Source organism: Calidris pugnax, unplaced genomic scaffold (assembly GCF_001431845.1).
Source record: "Calidris pugnax isolate Ruff unplaced genomic scaffold, ASM143184v1 scaffold20, whole genome shotgun sequence".
Taxonomy (NCBI): domain Eukaryota; kingdom Metazoa; phylum Chordata; class Aves; order Charadriiformes; family Scolopacidae; genus Calidris; species Calidris pugnax.
Genome location: NW_015094510.1, coordinates 1821935 through 1846918, shown reverse-complemented (window position 1 = coordinate 1846918; position 24984 = coordinate 1821935). Strand labels below are relative to the sequence as shown.

Genomic DNA, 24984 nt, shown 5'->3' with positions numbered 1-24984 from the left:
ATACCTACAGTTACAAAATAGGCTCACTTACTATAATATATTGTATTATAATTATGAATTAAAAGTGTAGTACCAGTTATAGATGCAGTGCTGTGCACACCTTTCTTGAAATGTAAGTTTTAAAGTTTCCAAACGAGCCTTTTAGAATAGTGGTGACAGGATGGAAAGGTCTCGTTCGTGGGGTGTGGGCTTTTCTGTTGCAATCAGTTAAAAAGTGTTAATTGTCTCCTTTTAATGCCTTATATATATATATATATATGTACTTCATAAATCACAGAATGATATGGGGTTGAAAGGGACCTCTGGACATCATCTAGTCCAGCCCCGCTGCCAAAGCAGGTCCACCCAGAGCAGGCCGCACAGGAATGTGTCCAGGTGGGTTTTGAATGGCTCCAGAGAAGGAGACTCCACCACCTCTCTGGGAAGTCTGTTCCAGTGCTCTGCCACCCTCAAAGTGAAGTTCCTCCTCATTTTAGATGGAGCTTCTTGTGTTCAAGTTTGTGCCCATGTCTTCTTGTCCTGTCACTGGGCACCACTGAGAAAAGACCAGCCCCATCCTCTTAACACCTGCCCTTTAAGTATTTATAAGCATTGATCAGATCCCCCCTTGGTCTTCTCTTCTCCAGACTAAAAGTCTGGAGAAGTCCCTCAGCCTTTCCTCATGAGAGATGCTCCAGGCTCTTCCTCATCTTTGTAGCCCTCTGCTGCACCCTCTCCAGCAGTTCCCTGTCCTCCTTGAACCGGGGAGCCCAGAACTGGACACAGTACTCCAGATGGGGCCTCACCAGGGCAGAGTAGAGGGGCAGGATGACCTCCCTTGACCTGCTGGCCACACTCTTCTTGATGCACCCCAGGATGCCATTGGCCGCCTTGGCCACAAGGGCACATTGCTGGCTCATGGTCATCCTGCTGTCCACCAGGACTCCCAGGTCTTTTCCCTCAGAGCTGCTCTCCAGCAGGTCAGCCCCCAACCTGTACTGGTGCGTGGGGTTATTCTTCCCTAGAGGAGTCCGATCCAGCCCTTTACAGCGACAGCATCCAGGGAGCTGAGTAAATAGGGCCAAGCAGCAACCACGTATTGACCACTAAGATTAATCACTCTTGATTACTCAGAGAAGCCACTGAGAAGCAGCTCATATAGAAGTTTGTGAGCTGTATCTCTTTCAAAGATCTCTGAGGAACACCTGTAGTAGGTGGGATTGCAGTTTCTTGGCTTCAAGAGCTGGGAATTGGCATCAGCAGACCTTCTCTCTGCAAACTACTATAATGCCAGGCACTTTGGAGGATTTTTACAGAAATGAACTTGCAGATTTCAGCAGCAGCTGCCACCTCCAAGTCCCTGGGGTGGGAGTGCAGCACCCAGTCTAGGAGCACACTTACTTACAATTACTCCAGTCCTCACAGCACAAAACCCCATGTTTTATGACCGTGTAGCCAGGTGATGTGGCTTGACCATTACAATGCACTTCAAGGCACGAAATGCTTGGGGTTTTTTTGGGGAATTCTAACTTAACTAATAATTGTAACTCACCAGCAGCTTGGCAATCAACACGGTAACTGCAAAACTTGTTACTCTTGGATTTTTGTGTAACTCGAATATAACTGATGGCTTCCATCCTTTTTTTTGTAAGGCAATTCATCAGAGGCTCAGCAATGATTTTAAATCACCTTAAGGTCTAGGAGAAAGACTGATGTCCTTCTATGGTGTTGCTTTCTCTCTCCATCTGCGTATCAGCCAGTCTGGTATGAAAAAGACCTTTCTCAGAAGGAAGTGTTGAGTCTGTGGAATTTATCTTTCAAGAGTAAATTCTGTTAGCACTTAAGACCAGGAACTAGCACGATTGATTCCTTCCTTCAGTTCTGAGGTGCTAAAGACAATGTGCCGAAGGCTGAAGAGACGGACTTTTGACAGACTCTTGAGTGGCCTAAGGCTGTTAATAAAATACTACAACTCTTCCTTTGCTTTGTAGAAGCATTTATTTTCACCTACAAAAGTGTAGACATACTTGGTTTTAAAACTATTGTTCTCCTGCATACATATATTCATAAAAAGTTGTTTTTAAAAAAAAGCCACTTTTACAAATATTAAAATGTGTGATTAAAAGTAAACGAAATCTGTTCCTAGCATTTTGCCCATAGGGAAAAAATATGTAAATACAAATGATTCACGTGTGACTTCCTGTTAACTTTTAATATCCTGCTATTTTTGTAGCTTCTTTTTCTTTTTCTCCGGTTCATTCTTGCTGTTTATCTCTGTAGGCAGATCCGCAGGCACATCATTTCCCAGTATCTACAGAAAGAAAGGAATTACAAGTCAGAAGGCTTTTAACTTGAATTTATTTGTACAGACCTTCTACAAGCACAGTATGAACATCAGAGAATTATCACAGAATCACCATGGTTGGAAGGGACCTCTGAGATCATTGAGTCCAGCCTCAAAAAAACCCCCAAAACCAAAAAACAACAAAACAAAAACACAGCACCCCACCACATCACACCCACCCACAAACCAACAATCTCGGGCACTAGAGCATGCCCTGAAGAGCCACATCTACACGTTTCTTAAATACCTCCAGGGATGGTGACTCCACCACCTCCCTGGGCAGGCTGTTCCAGTGCCTGACCACTCTCTCAGGAAAGTAATTCTTCCTAATATCTAATCTAAACCTCCCCTGCCGCAACTTCAGACCTTTTCCTCTGGTCCTGTCATTATTCCCTTGGGAGAAGAGGCCAACACCCACCTCTCTACAACCTCCTTTCAGGTAGCTGTAGAGGGCAATGAGGTCTCCCCTCAGCCTCCTCTTCTCCAAACTAAACATGCCCAGTTCCCTCAGCCTCTCCTCATATGACTTGTTCTCTAGACCCCTCACCAGCTTGGTGGTTCTCCTCTGGACACGCTCCAGCACCTCGATGTCCTTCCTGTAGTGAGGGGCCCAAAACTGAACACAGCACTCGAGGTGAGGCCTCACCAGTGCTGAGTACAGAGGCACGATGACTTCCCTACTCCTGCTGGCCACACTATTCCTGACACAGGCCAGGATGCTGTTGGCCTTCTTGGCCACCTGGGCACACTGCTGGCTCATGTTAAGCCAGCTGTTCACCAACACTCCCAAGTCCTTTTCTGCTGGGCAGCTCTCCAGCCACTCTTCCCCAAGCCTGTAGCACTGCCTGGGGCTGTTGTTGACTTCATCTAGAAGAGGGTTTACCATCCTGTAACCATCACAAGTGAGGACACTCGGCTGAAGTAAAAGCTGGAAAAACCTCAGGGAAATAGAAGCAGCAGCCAGCCCTCCCCTGATATTAAACTGCCAGCAGTTTGTTTGCACCAGATAATAAGTGCCACCTTCTCAGCTGGGGGTGTGAATGAGAGGGCTGAAGAAGGGGTCTTAACCTAAAGGTTTTCATTTTGCTTTTAAAACTATCACCGCTGCGGTGTTTTCTGAAGTGCTGCTCCCATCAGAGGCGTGCGAGGCTCAGGCCACAGCACAGCAAAAAGGCACTTAGCTTTGGTAAGAAACTGGAAAAACTTGAAATAAGTGGAAAATAGACTTTTCTCTAAAGTGAGAAGAGAGAGAAGTGAGAACAACAATAGAGAGGAGAACAGAGATTCTCTCAATCTGCTTACGGGGAATGACTTGTCCTCAAGGAAAGAGGTCACTGAGGAGTGTGCTGTGCTTTCTCTGTGAATATGGGAAGGAGTGGCACTCACGCAGAGAAGCGTGAAGCAGGCTATAGTGAAATAGAGCTCATTGAAGCAGGGTTCATAAAAGGATTGGACCAAGCCCAGGCACGTGTATGCTCCTCTGCACTTTGCCCACAGACTCAAGTGCAGTGTCTGATCAGAGACAGTAACAGGCACTTCAGAAGCCTGACGCAGGGACGCTCATCACTGGGACTTTAACACCGGGTTATCAATTATGTGAAAGTGACAACGGCATTTACCAGGAGAAGAGGCATTTCACAGAACCACGGAATTGTCAGAGTTGGAAAGGACAGCCTGTTCCAGAGCTCTGTCACCCTCACCATAAAGAAGTTTTTCCTCATATTTGAGTGGAACTTCCTATGTTCCAGCTTGTGCCCGTTGCCCCTCATCCTATCGCTGGAAACCACTGAAAAGAGTCCGGCTCCATCACCCTTCAACCCACCCTTTAGGAACTTGTAAACATAGATGAGGTCTCCCCTCAGTCTTCTCTTCTCAAGGCTAAAGAGCCCCAGCTCTTTGAGCCTTTCCTCATCAGGGAGATGCTCCAATCCCTCAGTCATCTTGGTTGCCCTTCGCTGGACTCTCTCCAGTAGTTCCCTGTCCCTCTTGAACTGGGGAGCCCAGAACTGGACGCAGTATTCCAGTTGTGGCCTCACCAGGGCAGAGTAGAGGGGGAGAATGACCTCCCTCAACCTACTGGCCGTGGGCACCTATGCTGGAATGCAACCCACCACTGTAACCTGCAGGCTGTGTTTTCAGTCAGCTAGTTAGGATGGCGAGGATTACGACACACTAAGGAGCATCGGAGAGGCTGTGAGAACAGATAACATGGTAACGAACTACCTTCCATGACTAAGTGTCCCAAGAAGGCTCAAGACAGAGCCTTGGCTTTCTAGGTGCCATAAATGCCCGTTTCTTGGAGGAAGTAGTCAGAGAACCCCTAAAGAGGGAGAAGCAACTCTTGTCTGACGACCTGCTTAAGGGGTTACCCACAGAATCAACCCCATAATACTGATTGCAGTGTAATTACTCAAAATGCATCACCACGGTAGAAGGAAAGAAACCCTAAACCTTAGTATTGCTGATGTAATGCATTTGAAGGAATTTTATGAAGATTTTATTTACAGGGCGTTGCAAAAAGGTAAAATGCTGTCAGGGGTGAGATGGAATTTTAAAAAAGGACTTGGAGTAAGAATATGCCATTTATCAGTAGAATTTCAAGATAACAGTAAAAAAAAGGTCAGTAGTGATGAGTATTACAAGTTGACAGACATCTCTTAAGAAGTGAAAATCCTGTCCAAATGAAGAAGAAATAAGTTAAAATAAACAGGTAAACACAAAAGACGGAGGAACAGTAGTAAAAATTCCCTAAGTAAGAGGTAGGGAATGAATTCTTCCTTGCACCTCCATCAAAGGATAGCTTGATGATAATAAAGACCTAAATCAGGCATGAAGAACAGGTAATCAAAGTGTATTTCAAGCACTAAAGAAAATTAAGACCAAAACCAAGAAACTGTTATAAATGGCCACCAAAGAAAAAAAAAAAAAAAAAAAAAAAAAGTTTAAATAAAACTGGGAAAGTGATGATAATAAAGACCTAAATCAGGCATGAAGAACAGGTAATCAAAGTGTATTTCAAGCACTAAAGAAAATTAAGACCAAAACCAAGAAACTGTTATAAATGGCCACCAAAAAAAAAAAAAAAAAAAAAAGAAGAAAGTTTAGATCAAACTGGGTAAGAGGAACAGTAGCAGTACCAGGACACGACACTGTCCATGGCATAGTTCTAAAAGCAGGTGTAAAACTGTCAGCAACTCTTTGTGTTTATAAACTCATGGCTTAAAACCTGTCTTGGTACTAGAAGGAGTGAAAGATGATGCAAGGTGTTCCCACATAACACCATACAACACAGAAAATCCTGTCTGTATCTCTGTATGTGTGTGATCCTGTACGCATCCATGGTGTGCTCACAGTCAGAACCCTGCATGTGCTTCTGCTCCTCCCAGCTCAAAAAAAATACCATAAAATGGAACTACAAAAACAAAGGGGATGAGGAAGATCAAAGATACCAAAGTTTCCAGAAGAGCAATAGCTACCATAGTGGATAACAGAAGCATAGAGAATCGAGTGGCATGGGAATGGTAAATAGGAATAAAATGTTATTTTTCATAGTGTAGAAACTACAGCATCTCAGCAAGTATTAGGCATCAGGCTTGAAACAAATGAAAGGTCAAGTACTTCTCCATACATAGTGAGTCGTGGAAGTTACAAGATACTGTGGGAGTCAGAAGTGTAAGCTGGGAAAAAAAGTGATTAAACAAATTCACAAAACAAGACTTCATCTACAGAATAGAAAGATGTGCATCTCTGGGTGAGACAGTATTGCAGGTGTAAATTGCTGGAAGCTTTGAATGGACACAAAAAGAACGATCACTGTATGTGCATCTTACTGCTACAGAAGGAAGACTAGTAACTGATGCTTGGGATGACGAGGTATTTTGGATTAACCAGTGCAGCTGTTCCTGTATCAAGGGATAAGCTAAAATTATAGAATTGGCTTTGTTGTAGAGCAAGAATGTTCACAGGAATTAGTACAAGAAATAGGAAGAAAGGGGTGAGGAAGGGGAAAAAAGAAATGGGCTTGCATTAGCCTTACTTTGTGCCTGTTTTCACTGAAGAAAGTGTGTCCCTCGGGGACAGGAGTCATTGCAACAGGAGCATTCCCAAGTTACGCCCGCAACAGCAGCTCTGACAGATGCTACTTGGTGAGGACAAGCAGTGGGCAGCTCAGCAGGTTCATGGGCAGCAGGATGCAAGGCTGCTTTCTACTATAAATTTCATTATCTACCCCAACTCTTAGAAATCACAAGGATTGCCTTCAACTCAAGTTAATACTACAGATCAAAGATCAGAATATTTACACGTGTTTGGAATCCGATGATTTCTCAGACAAAAGAACTAATGTTTGACTGTATAAACAAGGACCTCTTGCTTATTTTGGGTTTTCTTTTTCCTTCATGATTACAGATACTCAATAAGTGCAACCATCTGTTTACCAAAAAAGCCACATGTAACTTAATGAAAGTAGGTGATGATGTAATGGCACGCAAAATGCTCAGCAGGCCTGAGGTGTGAGACCAGGTGAAAACCCCAGTGCCACGGATGCAAAAGGCTTAAGACCAGAGACACAGTTATTGGGACATTACAGGTATTACAACATTATCAAGAGAGAATGGCAGTCCTTTCTTACAACTTCACAGTATAAAAATTCTCATTTACAGCCAGCAATTATACTGAGTTTCCTTCTGAGCCACCCCATCACAGTTACACCGTAATTTACTGGAGCAAAAAGAAGATCCTACTGAGTTTTGGCAGATTTTCAAAATGGAGATTTGATTACAGAACCATGAAATTCAAAAGATATTACTCCAGCAAATCATCATCTTTCCCATCAGTGGAAATATCCCTGATGGACCCAGAAGGGAAATTTAATTTAGAGCCTTTCATTCTTTGAAACAGGCAGTGAAAGCAGACCTGGGTTTTATTGAGGGTAGATATGAAGCAATCGCTACAATCTGCTACTAAGTTGTTTTTTTTTTCTTCTGGGTTAAGCTTCAATTTTACCGTATGCTGATTTTTTTAAGATTACTGAAGGGTAATATGATTATACAAATCACAAATCTTGTGCCTTACCTTTGGTTCTACTAACACCATCCGAATTTTCTGATGTTGGATGTTGGAAGCATCTAACGTAACGTTCACTTTAACTTTATCAAATACATGTAAAGTTGTGTCTTCCACAGTAAGTGATGGCACCTGAAAGTTCAAATTTCTTATAAATACTCACTGCTTACAATGTCTGATATTTTTATACAAATAAATATTTTTTGTAGGAAATTATTAATGTTATGTGTCAATAAAAATGAACACAGGTTACTGTATACTAATTGTTCAGAGTGCCATAATACATGGTATATACATTTTTGCAGTGTATACTCAGGTAAATCAGGTATTAGTTATATCTATTACAGTAAACCAATTCCTGTCACAACGTGTTTATTTAGAGTTACAAAGGTCACAGTGACACTACTACTACAGATTAATAAATGTGCATTTAGAAGAGCCTCTCTTACCCTTCTAAATCTAACTAGAATAGATTTTAGTTATTCTGCTCAATTACTAAATCAAAAAAATAGAGGTATTTAAGAACAAAGCTGATAAAACATACCTCATTGTTGTAATCCAGCCTTGGTGTTGGTTTACCCTTTTCTTCAAAGAAGACTGTTCCTTCTAACCCATACTTAGGAATCAGAACCACAACTGCGTTTTTTCTTACAAATAATATATATGCATCTTCATTCACTACCCCTTTGCTTTTGAAAAACAGCTGTAACAAAAGTAAAATACATGAGTAAGAAAAAAGCACTAGAACATTCTTTTGAATTACAAACATACTGGCTTAAAAAAAATAACAACAATTACAAATACATACTTAGTGATAATTACAAACATATACTGAAGCAGATTTAAAAAAATCCCATAAACTGTTTAAAACATGATTGTAATATTAAGCATTCATCATATTTATAAAACACATGAAGTAAAAAGAATCCTCAAAATGCCATTATTCTAAATTGTTCAGAACCAGCAATGCAATGTTGAAGCTCTTCCTCAAAGCAGCAGCCCTCATTCTTACCGTTCCTGCAGACCTACTTGGTTTTGCACAACTCAATGTTTGCTCCCTTCCTTTAAAATCACCATGAATTGTCCCTAGTTCATCCTCACATCTCTGAGCTACGTACCTGTGTATGGAATGCAACAGATGCTCTTTGGGCATATTGAGCCATTTTGTGTCTGTAATTGAGATTTTTACACATATCTGCGAGTTTGTGTTTATCTAAAAGATCTGGGTAAGTGCTGTCTGCTCCAATGGCCACTGCCAGAAGCCGATGCACTATGATGTCAGCATACCTGCAAAGATGAGATTAAATGATCAATGACAGATCAAAACATACTTTAAAAAAAAAAAAAAAGTTTCTGAACATTATTTTGGTTTTGTGAGTCTTATAGATGAAAAAGTTTTTGTAATAATGACGGTCTGCTGTATTAATTCAAGATCACTCTATTTGCTGACCAAATACACACTCTGCTGAGCCAGAATGAAATATACTGTTTTTTTAAGATAAATTCCTTACTATATTCTACCAAAAGAGCCTGTATTGTTGCAGGTTTAGAAAGAAGAAACAAAGTTTTATTTTTGGACTAAAGAATGATGTTTCATCATGGCAGCATAAGCCACTCCCTCTTCCCTTTCCCATGAACTAGACAAATTTAGTGCAGAATGATATTTCAATGCCATTGATGTACAAAGCATAATCACACTTGACCTTCTCAGTACATAACTTTTATTAGAACTTCAGCCAGGAACTTTTTAGCAACTAAAATTTACTACTAGGACTCGTAGAAGCTCCACAAATTATCCACAGAAATGCACAGGAATTTAATCCAACTGTAAGAGGTTTCACTTGAAATGTTTCTATGGAGCAAAATATGACAATTATTTTCCTCAAAACTGTCTTGGTCGAAAGAAAAAAACACAGTAATTTTCCAAGATGGAGGATTACATTACAATGCAACAGCTACAGTAGCAAGTTTCAAATTAGCAATGTTTTTATATGTAAAATACAGTCTCCTCAATATTTAAACACAGCTTCCACCTGAAAAATGACTGGCCAAACTCTGTCTCAGTCTCTGGTTAACTAATATAATGCTAACTGATCCCAAAGTGCATTTCCATGCCTGAGATATGCATTAGGGATGTATTTCTCTTATTTTTATGAGTCTCTTTAAAAAATATTATTAGACCTTAGGAGTCGTAAACAGTGAACACAGGAGCTTACATGAAGGTGGATCACCATGTAAAGCCACTGCTGCTTCAACTAAAATCTAAGGCTGAACAGAAACAGCATTTTGTTTTAAATGGACATCATAATGATTTGAAATAGATTTTCTTCACAAATAAATCCCTTTTTTTTGTTGTTATTTTACAAAAATTTCAGAGAAAAGTACCTTCTAATAGGTGAGGTAAAGTGGGTATAAATAGGTGAGGCTAAACCGTAGTGATGAAAATCATTATCCATTCCAGAGCAGAAATAAACAGCTTGCATCATGCAGCGAGTGGCCAAAATTCGCAACAGCGTATTTAGATAGGGGAAGGCAGGAGATTCAGCTTTGTCTAATGATTCCGCTAAAGCCTTAGCTGAATCTGTCTTTATTTCCAAATTCTGGGAGAAGGGAAGAAAAAATAAAAAACAAAACAGTCAGGTATTACTAGCAAACATTAACAGAGTATAGGCAGAAATGAAACAGCTACATCCATCTTTAGCAACTTAGCACAGGTACCACATCTGATGGAATGCCACTATTGCCAAAAACCCATAAATTCCACCCATGCACATTATACTACTCATTATTAGTAGAGCTCTATGGAAAAAGTGAAAAGCTAAGTCAGTCGCCTCTGAATTTAGAAAAGCCATCCATTCAGAACTAAGAAACACTTTATGCTAATATTAACAAGTTGGGTTTTTTTATTTCCTTTGGTTTTATTTTTCCATTCCTTTGATTTTTCATATCCTAAGAAGGGATATGAATAAAAAAAAAACCACAAGAAAAAAAGTATTTATGCCATACAAAGATTCTCATCCAAGCACAATAAAAGCAGTATTCAACTTTGTTGTACTTCCTCCACAAAATTATTAAAACTTACACTTGGAAAAGTGATTAGTAACACTAGTACCGTATGACATTTTTTTCTCTGTTTGCCAGTGACCCCGATAAAAATTTAGGCAACGTGAAAATACGTAATGCATTTTTAATCTTCAGAAAGATTAAAGTGATTAAGTGAACCTACACAAAGTAAGTTTCATCACAAGATCAAGTTGAATGTTCTTTCCTTCCTGTACACTACGGACAAGGCAGTATGATCTAAAGATCAAATTATGCCTGTACTATGGTAAAATAACTGCATATTTATGAAAAAAGCATAACAGAAATGTAGTGCATGTGATGGTTGTGTCACAGTAGTGAAAAGCCACTTTGGTTTATTAAAAGAACATTTATATATGCAGAGGAATTTCGCTTTCCTAATAAAACGGTACTTTAAAAATAATTTTGAGAGTACAGATGAAATCATTATTCCAGTTTTATAGCAATGAAAAATTAAATGGGTTGTGCTTGGGCTTGTCTATTGATCTTACACTGATAGAATTTGGGAGTTTCTCTCTTGCCTCCAGAAAAAAAGAGGAAAGGCGGGGGACGGAAGAGTTGAACAGAAAAGAAACATGAATGCACATCACAATGTCTAGAAAGTTAGAAGTTTAGCTGATCATAAGAGATCCTGAAACTTGAAAAGTCATTTTTCAGCTCAGACCTGTTACTTAGATCAGACTTGTTTCAGGCTAAATTAACCTCTAGCTGATCTAAGCAGAGGATGGAAACTATAAACACATATGAACACATTTTCTTACTTCCTGACTTCAAGAGACGTGTTATTTGATGAAATTGACCAATTTTTAAGTATGTAAATAATGTACGTGATCAGAAGCCAAAAACTGGCTCAAAAAAATCACATATGGCTCGGAGAGGAGAAACATTCACAGCACACAAGAGCTACAATACGACAAACTGAAGTAGTGATTTGCTTTCTTTACCTAAGAAAGGGGTTAAAAAGCACAGGATTCTTCCTTTCATCTAGAGGTACAGTTATCTTGCTACAGGCACCAGCAATTTCAAAGTGTAGCTGATACACTTTCAAAATACTGCTTTCCAACCCTTATTCTTAGGTAAGAGGCCAACCAGAGAGAAAATACAGCTTTTTATAATTAATTCACTTAATTAGCACGGTAAAAACTTGCCTTGGACTTTGCGGCCTTCACAAGGATGTCATAATTGGATGGGGGAGGAGCAGGATGTTTCCGGAGCAAGGCAAACTCTGGGAACTCATCGTAAATTTTTTGTGCTACAGAGACATTGGCAAGCAACATGAACTCTTCGACCATGGAATTTGTTTCTCTATCAACATAAAATATTTTATATTGTTAGAAAAGCATTAAATTATATATTTACTTTGAGTGCCTAATGAAGAAACATACCACCATCCTAATAATAGTATATTAACTAGTTGTTTTGAACATTTATATAGAAAACTTTTTTAAGACAAATAACATTTATTAACTTTCAAATACTGAGTCAGGAGAAAAACTGAAATATTCTAAAATAACTAAAAAAAAAAAAAAAGCTCTTTAAAATGTCCCAAAAGACCAACAGATAAGCCTCTTGATTTCTTCCTAAGATTACTGTTCAAAAATCATGCACATGAAGTTTGAAAGCGCCATGTTGTACACCATGAAGTCCTGACAATATAAATAACTTAGTCTAGATTTTAGCACAGAAACTAAGTACTTGTATGAGAGAAAGTACTTATCTTCAGAAATTGAATCAGTAGTTCCCTTACTAAAACTGCTCAGTAAGATTGTCTGTATCACTCTGCACGTGTACAGTAACTCCTCTGTTGTTCTTAAAAGTTTCAGTGATCCATAACTCCCAAGTTCTACTATCTCTCCTTTGTTAATACAAGAAAAGTGCATCATGGAGAAACCAGTGGGAAGAAGAGAGTTTGGACCTTAGTGCTCTGTTAAATCATTAGCAGAGAAGTTGTGGATACCCCATCACTGGAAGTGTTCATCAGGTTGGACTAGTCTTTGAGCAACCTGATCTAGTGAAAGATGTCCCTGCCCATGGCAGGAGACTTTGGACCAGATGATCTTTAAAGGTCCCTTCCAAGCCAAATAATTCTATAATTCTATGATTGTCCTGTACTATTATAGGAAGTTTGTACACTATTAACTAAACGCTGCTACTTAAATAGGTTTTTAATTCCATCCCTGCTTCAAATTAATTAACTGAGGAAAATAAAACTCATACTTGAGCTCCTTAGTCTGCAGATCAATAGGATCATGAGTTTCACTGTCCATATGGAAACGAACTTCTGGTGAGGAAAGCGTCAAGGCTCTGGAAGACAGTAAGTGGTATTAACGAACTACAGTAAAGCAGACACAGCAGCCTATACACAACACCTGGGTTTATCATGAAACCGTAATTTAAAATCAGCAGAAATTAAAAAAATTAGCAGAAATTAAAAATAAAAGTGTGGAATCAATGTTCAAATTAGCAGAAACTACAATGCTGACATATATCAATAGTAGCTCCTAAAAATTCAAATGCTGCTCTTCTGGGGGTGTTTTTATAATGACTGCAAGGGATCCATGTTCATTGATCTCGTGAAGGAGAAGTTAACACCTCAAGTTTATATTTTGGGGGGAATGAAGATAGGCATTTTTATGCAAATCAAAATGGCAAAATTCTTCTCTCTCAAAAGATTTTCACTGGAAAAATGGATACAGAGGACCACTATACAGTTTGACAGCAACAACTACCCAGAAGAAAAACAGAGGGAAAAATAAAAAAATAATAATTACAAAAAGAGGTATGAGGGACACTGCACCATTTACCCATTATCGATTCTTTTCTTCTTCAGAATTTTTGCTAATTTGTTTAGTCCACGTAGGCTGGTAGTAATATCATCATTCATACTTGCTGAATCAATTCTCATCTGTGCTTCGGCGTATGTAAGAGAAGCCTTCAAGAGGTTAAGACAAAAGAGGCATCATGATACATAATTGGTTACTGAAAACGAAAACATCTCAAAGTTGGTTCACAATTAATACAAAGCTTCACATTCAACACCTAAATGCATGTCATTCTCAAAGAATAATGGAAAAACCAAGACAGATCTATATAAGATATTAAGAAATACCAGGCATTTACAGTGTTTTTTTATGCTAATCACAGATGTATTTTATACAACAGAGATCTAACTTTCAGAGATAAATTCAGTAGACTCTGTAGGTGTTTAATATAACTGAAAATTATGACTAGCTGGTATATACCAACCATATCCAGCAGATATAGCAATATTTATACTTCTGAAATAACTTATATAACGAAATATCATAACTTTATATACTGAACTATTATAATTTTATATACTGAAATATCGTAACAAAGTAACTGCACAAAAAACACTGCAGTCTTAGAGGTTTAAAAGACCAGGGCAGATTCTAATATTTTCTTTATTTTTAGGATTTAAGCATCATTTTCTAATTCTAAGAAAACCAGTAAACAGAAAGAAGAAAAATTTATTATCAAGTTTGTTGATTGCTGTTTTTACAAAAATGTCTCCAGCTTCTTTTTTCAGAAGTATAATCATATTTATGTGACTAACCTTGGAATTAATAATACTCTTCGTAAATCTGGTTTTTAGAATTTCAGCCTTATGGTTCATCTCCCATATACATGAAAATGCAAGCCTAAGAGAGGAAGAAAGGGAGAAAAATTTGTTAAAATCTACATATAAACATCTGGAGTTTTTTATCAGGATTAAAGTATTGATCATATACACACACCTGTCCACATTAGATCTCAGGGAGCATAAATTGGAACTGAGTAACTCTGGAACCATATCAATCCTCTGCAAAGTAAAGAATAAAAATCATGACTAGTTTATTTCCTGATTTTTAATATACTAAAAGCTTGGAAATACTAGTTACTTTATTATTTTTGCTGAGAAAGCTCAGATTTCTGCAAGAAAGCTACTTCCAAAGAAATTAATTCCAAGATCCATTTTAATTATCATTTTTTTAGTAGCAATTATTTCTGAAAGGCAATTGTGGTCTGTGAGAAGCAAGTTAAAATAAACAGGACTAAGTGTACAGTTGCAATGAATACAAATCATAGTGAACAACAGAGATTTAGCTAACACAAGATAAATCAATGGAAAAGGCAAACCCAGGCTACTTTGGCAATTTCAGATCGATATTAAAACAGTAGTCCAGTTTCAGGACTACAGGTTATTAATGCTTCAAACAGGAGTTGAAAGGAATATTCTACAGACAATGGACTTAAAAAGAAAAAAAGGCAAAAAAATTTTCTCCCTTCTGCTGTGCAGGCTGAATGACAGTAAACACCTTCATTTTGATAGACTGAGGAAAATAATTACAGCCCAAAGGAGTCTACTTCCTCCCCCCACCCCTTCATTTAGAGAGAATGTCCCTAGTCCCAAGAATTAAGAGGAAAGGATGAAAAATCCAATAGCTTAATTGTACAAAAAGCTTATTATCTAGAAAACAATTACTTTTTCACACAGATACACTGTTGTTCCTCTTTTTGCTGATTCCTCATCCAAAGCATTTCCTGGGCGAATAAAATGACTGACGTCTGCAATGTGCACACCAACCTGAAAAACAGGCAGCAGATTACGCATCTTGCAAAACAGAACTAGCTCCCAGCACAAAAGAAACTTTATCAAGTTTTTCTTTACAACCCAATTTACCCATTCCCAGTTCCCTTCAGCAGCTCCTATATTTGAGTAACAGAAATAGTTAAAATCTACCATACTGATATTAAAAATATGAATAGTTCCAGCAATTACGGAAAGTAAGGGCACGTGTACATTTAGTGGAAAGTTCTATTCATTATCAATGCAACTCTTGCCTGGGGGCTCAAATAACCTCTTTCGTTTTCTTCAAGGCTCACTGCAAATTTGTTTTGGGGTCTTTTTGTTTTGTTTGCTAGACCTTCCATTTTGGCACATTCTGCTATCACAATTGCAAAATAATTTGTAACAAAGAAAACCCGACTAAATCAGATATAAGAGGGTAGAGGGTTAAGTCTGTAGTTTTTAATGCCTTTTTTTTATTAAATAGTCATTCTTTAGGCATTACAGCAGTAGCTTCACTTTTTCTACTGATAGTTGCCTACCCTAGCTGTAGATATCCATGTTTATACTTGGCTAAAGCAGCAAATAAATTCTGCGTTGATTTCCCATGCCAAATGAGCAGAAAGCAGGGTGAATTTAGAAGACAGTAAATTCCCACTTCTGACACTGACATAATGCAAATCAACCCCCCTTCTTTATTACCATCTCACAGTTGTGCGAACACCATTAATTTACAACAGACCTGGAGCTTTGCCCATGTCATTTACTATTACTACTACTGCACTGTTTGTAAAATAAAAGAAGTAGTAAATAAAAAAAAAATATGACTGCACCATTGAAAAAAAAAAAAAAAAAAAAAAAATAATACCTCTATATTTCCATTTTCTACTTCTCTACAGTGTAATGCATCATCAATAAAAAAAAAAAAAAAAAAAAAGAAATAATACCTCTATATTTCCATTTTCTACTTCTCTACAGTGTAATGCATCATCAATATCTGTACAGCCAGGAGGATCAACACTACAAACACACAGATGCCTTAAGTCTTCCCTGTATTTCATATCCTGAAATAAAAAAAAAAAAAGTTGTTTTCAAGAACATCTTCCATATCAAAGTAAAAATGATCATTTGTGAGCAATCAACTATTTTCAGAGTGACTTTTTTTTTTTTCAAGTGAAATTTTGACTGATGTCCAGCTGGATAAATTGTTTAGGATATGACTGCTCTCCACTAACTTCAGCTTTCTAAGGCGTAGACGTCCAGATAGTTGAAAAAAACTGCACACTTTGGAAGTGTCTACCTTTGTATAATGGCTACAAAAAGAACTTTTTTTATATTTATATTTTTAATGAAACCTCTAATATGATTTTTGTCTTAAAATGTCTGTCCCTAACAAAAACAGTTTTAGCCAAATCCCAAAAACTTGCAGAGGCCTTGCTTCCATAGGAAATCCAGCTGAAAGTCCATCCCAAGACAAAATGGTTTTGGACAACATTTTTCCTCTAATTTTGGCGTACTGGGATATCCAGGAATGTCACTGTTTGATTTGAAGGAGAAGGCACAGTAATTATTACAATTATTTAAAACTTATTACCTGTTCTGTAATGCTCCATGGCATTTTTGGTAGGAATTTAAGGACACCCTGGGAAAAAGGCTGATGAGGGACATCATGTTCAAGCAGAAGAACTTCTGTCTCGGTCTCTTTATCTCCAGCACTTCCCAAGTTCTTTACAAAATGACCCTGAGAAACAATATACAGGCATAAAAATATATATACACACACATGCACAATATTGTTTACTCAAAAATAAGTATTTGAGACCATTATCTTATAGGTTATTAGTATACTAAACTACATAGAAGGAATTATCTTTCCTTCTTCAGTTAACTTTCTCATCTTTAAGAGCAAAATTTAATTTCAAATATTTAATTAATTCAATAAATCTGAACTTTGTAATTCCCTATTTTTTCCTAGAATGGGACTAAATTCTCCACATTTAAGACTGCAACAACTGTAAACGTGGCAATTCAATTTTACAGGAAAGAAAAAACATTCCTGTTTTTTCCTGCAGAAAAACTAGTAAGGTCTAATTTCTCTATGGGTTTGTGTTGTGCTATACATCCCACTCTCTAAAACAGTAACTCCCCTTCTCATGTGTTTCATCCTCTGCAGTAATGCTTTGTCTTAATACTCCTTCCATATATTCCAAGTTTCCTTCTTTTCTCTAAACATCAGCCTGACAGCTGTGCTCTCATTCATTATGTGCTATGTATTCCTACACAAGCCAATGGAAGCCTCCTCCAAACCTAATGTGCAACACAAATTGAAGCTAGTGTCCTCAGTTTCTCTTACATCCTCCTATACATTTACAAAGAACTTTTAAGAACTTAAATACCTGTAACTCTGCACAACTAGCAATTTGACTGAATTTGGCCAATGTGTTTAAAACTACTTGCCAGGGATGGTGATCTGCATGTGGATGAGCTAAGCCACAGCGAAAGGGTCACATTTCTAGGAACCCAGACTAAAAAACCGTGGTCCTTAGTTAGTCTAAATAAAGCAACTTAGTTAGCCCATATATGTTCCCTGCAGAATCTAAGCACCAAGCTTTTTAAGTATGATAACCCATATCTGTTTTCTGGGGCTATGAGTAAACTCAATCATTTAGGAACCATCAAAGAATGGCACTCAAAGATCTGAAAATTCACGTCAACACTTTTTGAAATTACTCAGCATTGCAGAAAATAATAAACATCTTCCCTAAGAAACACATAAAAACAGAGTATATAAGAGATCATAAGAAAACACTCAAACTTACATTAGGATACCTTGAATTCCTGGGCCAACCGTCAATAGCAACGATTATTCTTTGTCCTTCCAATGTATCTGCTTGTCTTGTTTCTATTCGAATGCGAGGAATTCTGCGATCAGCTGGTGTAAACAAATGGCGCCTTGCCTGTTAACAGCCAGAAAAAGGAATAAATAATTTCCAACTAAAGAAAAAAAAAATCTGCATTTACAACAACTTGATTGTTTATTTATTATTAACTTGATTCTTACCTCTTTGATCTGTGATTTGGAAAGCATGCCACAAAATGGTCGCCAGTTTCTTTTTATAATGCCCACAATTCTTCCTGTAGGTCTCAGCATGTCCTTGTTAACAGAAGTTTTCAGCTGGCAGAAAACACAGGAGTTAAAACCACAAAACTGTCTGAACTCATGGTAACATGTTTGACTACAGCATGTATCTCAAACCTTGGTGGTAACAACTTATGTGTCACTATAATGCCATAAATTCTATTCTGACTTCATAAACAGAACTATGCCTCCCTGTGCTTTGCATGTTATTATCATAGAATCTTCTAGGTTGGAAGGGACCTTCAAGATCATCTAGTCCAACCGTCAACCTAACTCTGATCAAAAAACATCACTGAACTATGTCACTAAGCACTACATCAACCCATCTTTTGAATACCTCCAGGGATGGTGCCTCAACCGCTTCCCTGGGCAGCCCATTCCAATGCTTAATAACCCTTTCAGTGTAAAAATTTTTCCTAATATCCAATCTGAACCTCCTCTGGCACAATATGTGATGTGACTAACTTGTTGTGTCTTTCTTTTGTTAAACAGACATCATTTCAGAAAAACAAATAAAAGCAGAAAAAGACTCTGATGAAATGCTATCTTTTTCCACTGTCTCTACTTACTACACAACTACGTCCATTTTCTTTTTCAACCTATTATAATTTTTAGGAGTCCTTTTATGTTGCTTGAAAGTTCTCCGGTAATTCTAAACACAGTAATTAAAAAGCATTCCCATGGAATTCAGTGGCAAGATCATGTATTTAAAGAAAAGCAAATATTTGTTGGACAGGGTGCACGTGTGTGTGCACTACATGCACATTAAGTGGAATTACTGCAAGAAACTATAGAATATTTTACAACTGGTTTGAAATGTGTGCATTGCCTATAAAAGCTGATTGTCACCGTGATACAACACTTGCTCCTATTCTAGCAAATCCTAATCTGCGCATCAGTATATACTTTTGCATTATAACCTAACTACTGCCCAGTAACTTTGGGATTTAGTAAATTTAAGAAAATAACATGGGAATTTCTGATTAATTAAAAAGTATCCATTTTACACATAGTCATGTATTTCATGCAATTGTAGAACTACAATGAAGTTTTATAATTTCCAAATTCACAAGAGCTTTTAGGAATCAGTATAAAAAGCATGTTAAAAAGTATGATAAAAAGTATAAAATCTAAAGCCAAACACTGTCAGGGTACTGCAGATTTCATCCCTCTCTTAATGGAAGAGTTAAGTGAAAGATTATTTATTCCATACAATGCTTTCTTTCTCCTCTTCCTTTTCAATGTCATCTTCATTCTGGCCATCATCTTGCAAGACCACTGAGGACGGTGCCACCCATTCATCTTTTGCCAACAGCTCCACAGCTACAATATCTTCATGAACCGCTCGATTTAAGTGTTTCAATCCCTGTATAATTATCTGGATTTTTTAGACAACATAAAGAAAACACAAATATTCAACATGATAGCGACAGACGACTCAAATCAAAGCAGTATAACAGAAGAGGATACATGTGTAACAGGCTCTGCATTCTACACATTTTAAGGCATGTTTGTGACCCTTTTTTCCCTCTGCCTAGTTTTTCTTCGGTACTCACATTATTTCAGAATTGCAATTGCCTCTTTAAAAAGAATTTGTTTTCCCCAGACTTTTTTTTTTTTTTTTTTAAATCAGACAAGCCTTCTACTTTTGCAGGCTAGGGGACTCCACATACTACTGGGAAAGAAGAATAAAAGAAAGACAGAGAAGCACCTCCAGCTGGCACCAGAAATAGGGAGGGAAGAGGCAACTGTGGCTATTAAAAATTAAGATTCAGCTTTATTTTATCAAATACTTCACCGAAGCACAAAGTATAATTTTAAACACATCATCCTCTTTTCAAAAAGAGCACAGTCAACATTTCAGTAGTCTATAACCATATAATTAAAATTGAAAACAAACAAAAAAGGTCAGAAAAACACAGAAGAGCAAAAATTACTATATTGCTCCATTTTAACACACACCACCATGAAAGAATTAGATTTTAAGTCATTACTGAATCTAATTAAAGTTCACAGCATGAAGACAAAATGAAAAACTAACCTCTTTGTTTTCTTCAGCATCTCCATGAACCCAAACAGTAGCTTCAAGATAATTATCTCTGCTTGCCCTATAAGTTCCTTGGAGGTAAATACCAGATTTTATTCCTTGCTGCAATTTGCTAAGAGGGATATGTTCTGGGAAAATTATTTTTCCACTTTCTATTTCTTTCTGTAAGAAGAAAAAAAAAGACAGATATGAAATTTTCACTCTTTTGTATTCATGATTATTCCAAAACCAAGCTCAGGAACATGACATTCAAGGTAACAAACTCCACGACTGTCACTATGTGTAGATATGAATATACACAATAATGGAAAACTAAATCACTACTAAGCAGTGATTTTCCTAATGAAGCAAAAAAGCATAGAGAACAGAAAAAGATAGCAATTCTAGGAACGCCTCCTTTTCTTTTTCTCTTTGCCTGCAGTTATTTAAAAAGATTCTGCACAAGTGACATACTTTTATGTTGGTTTGGATATACTGACTAAACATATACTTAGCAAAGAAAATACTGGCATAGTACTGCACAGTAAAGAGTATGGCAAACAGTTTAAGCATAGACTGTAAACTATAAGAAACATGAACACACATTATTGTGACTAAACTTTGAAGTAGTCAGAGAATTAAAGCTGAATGAACCACAGCTAACTGCTGAAAAGATAAGCTGAGCTCTCCACTTTCTTCAAACCCTTACATGTCCCACTCCATTCCATCAGAACTAACTCTGCTGAAATTAATCTTCTCATTTTTGGTGGCGTTCGTTTGCAGCTGTATCAGTCTTAGGTGAAAAATAAAACTCTTGATATTGATAAACACAAAGCACAAAGAGATAGAAGAAGATATATCTCATCATTGAGCTGCAGCCTGCACTCAACTGACCGTAAAAATCAGAGCTTTTGATAGAAAATGCTTTTGATTAATAATAAGTTACCATAAACTTTCAAAAAATTGACACAAACAAACCTCTAAATGGCGTGCAGTCAATACTTTTGTAATTTTCATTTTGTTTCCATTATTTCTAATATTTATACACTTTCTTTAACCAATGTTATTATTATCATCTTCACATCAGTTATCTAAAGCAACTGGCTTTTTACAAATAACTAGACACTACTAATAGGCATATAAGCATCAACAAAAACAGCTGCAAGATTTCTTTTTTTTTGTTGTCAAAAAGTTACATTGCCAAAATGGTAACAAAGTCCAGAATCCTCATATTTTAAACTGATGCCAATAGCCAGAAATATGCTGTCCAATAATATAATGCAAACCATTTGCGATCAATTTAATTTATAAAAAGAAAATAAAAACATACCCCTTCATCAGATACACAAGCAAGACGATCTAGAAGATCAGGATTAGCTGTCAAGCTTTTTATATACTCCTCGCCTATAAAAGCACACACATAAATATTTATGCAAGAGATGCCTGGGATGTAAGTATGAACAGACTGCTGAGACTGTTTATCTGAGCAATAAATTAAACATACATGCCACTTCACTTACACGTATAAGCAGTTATCCCTTCCTCTAGAGCCTTCTCTTTATTAATTTTGTCATTTGTTAAAAAGATAACTTGAATGTTCTCCTCATCCTCTATTTTCTTCAAGTGGTCATTGTACCATTTTACTGCTACCCGAATGGCTCTGTCATTGCGGTCATTAGAAGTTTCTCCTTGCTTTTGCTCTACGTATGTTTCTCTAAATAAAAAAAAAAAAAAAAAAAAAAAAAAAAAAAAAAAAAAGAAGGGGGGGTAACAAAACAAAACAAATCCCAACATCTACCCATACTTAAAGAAATTTTTCAGACAAGCAAGATCAAGACTGTGAGGCCAAAAGAACCACTGCTGTACTTATTTTTATAATACATATAACACTCTGTAGGCCACTGAAGGGTCAGGAGACAAAAGGGTAAAGAAAAGCAGTAAGGAAGTGCTAACTTCTAATAGAACCTTCTCACTGATGACTGAAGAGGACCTGCATTCAAGATGCTAGAACAATAAATTCAAGATTCCTAGAACTATGATACTGCAGTATTGGAAACTACTTGTGAGCACAAATAAAGGCAAATTAATTGTATCTTCATTTCTTAGAGGTTTCTGTCGCTAACTGACTAACAGATTTTTGAATTCTGCTACAGCCTGAGCTGATGATATTAGTAAAGCATTGGAACATGTTTAAAAGGGACATTAAAATGGAAAAGCATTATTCCATTGCACAAGTTAACAGTCTTGCCAGTACACTTAATTCCATATTATAATCACCTTTTCATAATACATGCTTATACTAATTATAAACCAGAAAAGCTCTGCAAGATGCAACTATTTCCCCATAGGATTCCTGAGATTTATACAGTTCTATGCACCCCAGTCTAATTTCTTTACCTAGTTCATGTTCCAGTTCTGTTTCCCAGTTTCTTTTACTGGACATCAGTACGTTGTTATACCCTGTTCCACACCTTACCTGTGATGCTCATTGGTGAAAGAATAGAAATGTTTTTCAGGGGTTTGAATCACGTCCCTAATTCGCTTGTACACTGGTGCACTCCGATTCCTGACTTCTTGTAAGACTGTCTGTAGCACAATGACATTCTTAATAACAGGATCTTCAAGTATATCAATCTGAGGAACAAAATGGAAAGTAATCAGAATTGTTGTTTCATTCTAGCCAATAACATGACTTGAAATATTTGTTTGGTTAATACATAAAAAGCTAACATGAATAATGAGTTGCACTACTTAACATCTTTTTCTCTCACCGTTGGGAAACTGAACAGTATATTCAGCTGCTTCCTCCTGCTTATGGGTAAAAAGTTCTAATAGGATTTTCCAGCCTCTGTGACCTGAATTTTGCTGGAGTGAAGATAAGGACTCACTGACTCCCATCAAATTCAGCCCCAACATATGCAGCACTCCAATCAAATTTAAGGCCAGGTGTACACTAGAAATTTTGTTTACCTATGATGGGTTCTTTTAAATGATAATTTTTGTAAACAAAATAGATCTATCCACTATCTGACACTAATCCAAGATAATTTAAAGGCTGTCTGGAATATGTCTTTGTGAGCAATACAAACCATAAAATAGTACCTGACCACTGTTACACAGTTAACATGGACATGCCTGAGCACATGTAGGCTTAAGTTCTCCAAAATCAATCCCACTGTTGCACTGCAATTTTAATTCAACCAGATTCAAATCAACCGGAATTCTGTTAGCTGCTCTTCACCTTTTCAAAGACCGACTTTTTTTTGAGGAAATTTGTTAAAAATTTTCAGCACTTTTGTTTGCCAACTCCTGACAGCCACAGTGTGCAAGAGAGAGAAACGTACACCCAAAAATCCATGCTCCATGTCAGGAGACATAGATGTGAGCTTCACTTCCTAAGCTTGTGGCAAGGAACTGTGCAAACCCATCTCCAAAACGAGACAGCAGTAAGGCTCTAAAAGGCATGGCTAAAAGAATTAAAAGCCATGCCAGACCAAGCTTCTCTGCACCCGATGCAGAGAATCTTTTTAGATAACCTAAAAAGATTCAGAGCCATATTCATAGAGCAAGAAATTCAGTATCATTCTATGTACAAGCTGACTTACAAGGCCAAGTATTACTGTTGCAATCCTGTTCTAGTTACTAAGTAAAACCTTTTCCTACTGCTACCAAGACTTTCTTAAGCCCACTGCTCCAGTTCATGGCAGAGTACCTTAGCACATTCCCAGAGTGCTCTATAGTATGTGTATACAAACTTTGACAACAGACACCAAGAAGCCTGTGAGTAACAAGTTAAAAAAATCCCTTCACTTCCTGTTTTGGGAAGAAAATCCTTTCTTACAACTTTTGGGATGGGTAATTGCTAAAACAGGCAAGTGTTGCACCCCTCTTCAGAGTAATCCATGTTAGGATTCATTAATTACTTGCAGTCTGAAGTAATGATGAATTACTGCATGGGGCTATTCTACTTTTTACAAATGTATTCAAAGGTAATAAAAAAATCTAAAAACCGTCAAACATCAAACTGGGAATCCACTGCCTCCCAGACTGGAGTTCTACTGCCTGCACAGCCCAGACTCAGCCTTTGCACAATCAGTGATGGGCTGCTGAGTGAAGTTCATCCCATGCTTCCAGAGTTGTACGGGGGACGATTCTGCAGCCTCTATTCATTACCTGAAATCAGTATTGCAGTATAAAGAAGCTAAGTGTACAACTCAGTCTCTGAAAAACTGAATAGGAAAATTCAGCGACCAACTGAAGATCCTGATCACTGCTTCAGAGTCTATTCAATCTCCTTGCCTGACTTTCCATCCCCATATCAGACCACAACAAGCAAAATGTTGTTCTTTATTCCTACCATTCAGGCAACAAAACATAAAACTGGCACACAGTCTAAATCCAGCCTGGTGATGCTGAAGGCCTCCTCAGTAGCAGGCAGGGAAAGAAAAGGCGACCCATCCAGGGATCGAGAGGGCATAAGTAACAACGGCAAGACCTACAGCAGGCGGGTTGGAACAAGGTGCTCTTTAAGGTCCCTTCCAACCCAAACCACTCTATGATTCTAGGACCCAAGCCCGACAGCGCACTGCTGACGGCGTCCCTGCAGGAGTCACGCCTGAACCCCAGGCCTAAGGGGAGCTGGGTATCTCACACCTACAGGGGTTTCATCGAGGCCGGACCAGGCCTTAAGGACCCGGAGGGAGGCGGCGGGCCTTCCCTGCCCGCCCGGGCCTGTGGTCCCGCTGAGGCAGCGGCCGCCGCCCGCCCGCCCGCCCCCCTCG

General features: G+C 37.8%; 1 protein-coding gene across 1 annotated transcript in view; it reads right to left on the bottom strand.

Annotated features, from left to right (window-relative positions):
- Window positions 1-1958: 1958 nt before the first annotated feature.
- Window positions 1959-24984, bottom strand: part of DIS3 (DIS3 homolog, exosome endoribonuclease and 3'-5' exoribonuclease) — a 23669-nt gene continuing 643 nt past the window's right edge. Inside the window, exons 2-22 of the mRNA XM_014965722.1 lie at window positions 23579-23739; window positions 22680-22837; window positions 21724-21917; window positions 21534-21607; window positions 20219-20386; window positions 19391-19555; window positions 18100-18213; window positions 17858-17995; window positions 16633-16779; window positions 15986-16102; window positions 14955-15056; window positions 14227-14291; window positions 14046-14130; window positions 13273-13400; window positions 12686-12772; window positions 11617-11773; window positions 9773-9987; window positions 8506-8674; window positions 7932-8090; window positions 7397-7519; window positions 1959-2290 (exon numbers count right to left, since the gene is read on the bottom strand). Of these exons, the coding sequence (XP_014821208.1) occupies window positions 2201-2290; window positions 7397-7519; window positions 7932-8090; window positions 8506-8674; window positions 9773-9987; window positions 11617-11773; window positions 12686-12772; window positions 13273-13400; window positions 14046-14130; window positions 14227-14291; window positions 14955-15056; window positions 15986-16102; window positions 16633-16779; window positions 17858-17995; window positions 18100-18213; window positions 19391-19555; window positions 20219-20386; window positions 21534-21607; window positions 21724-21917; window positions 22680-22837; window positions 23579-23739 (2816 nt within the window). The 3' untranslated portion in view covers window positions 1959-2200. The remainder of the gene's footprint in view (window positions 2291-7396; window positions 7520-7931; window positions 8091-8505; window positions 8675-9772; window positions 9988-11616; window positions 11774-12685; window positions 12773-13272; window positions 13401-14045; window positions 14131-14226; window positions 14292-14954; window positions 15057-15985; window positions 16103-16632; window positions 16780-17857; window positions 17996-18099; window positions 18214-19390; window positions 19556-20218; window positions 20387-21533; window positions 21608-21723; window positions 21918-22679; window positions 22838-23578; window positions 23740-24984) is intronic.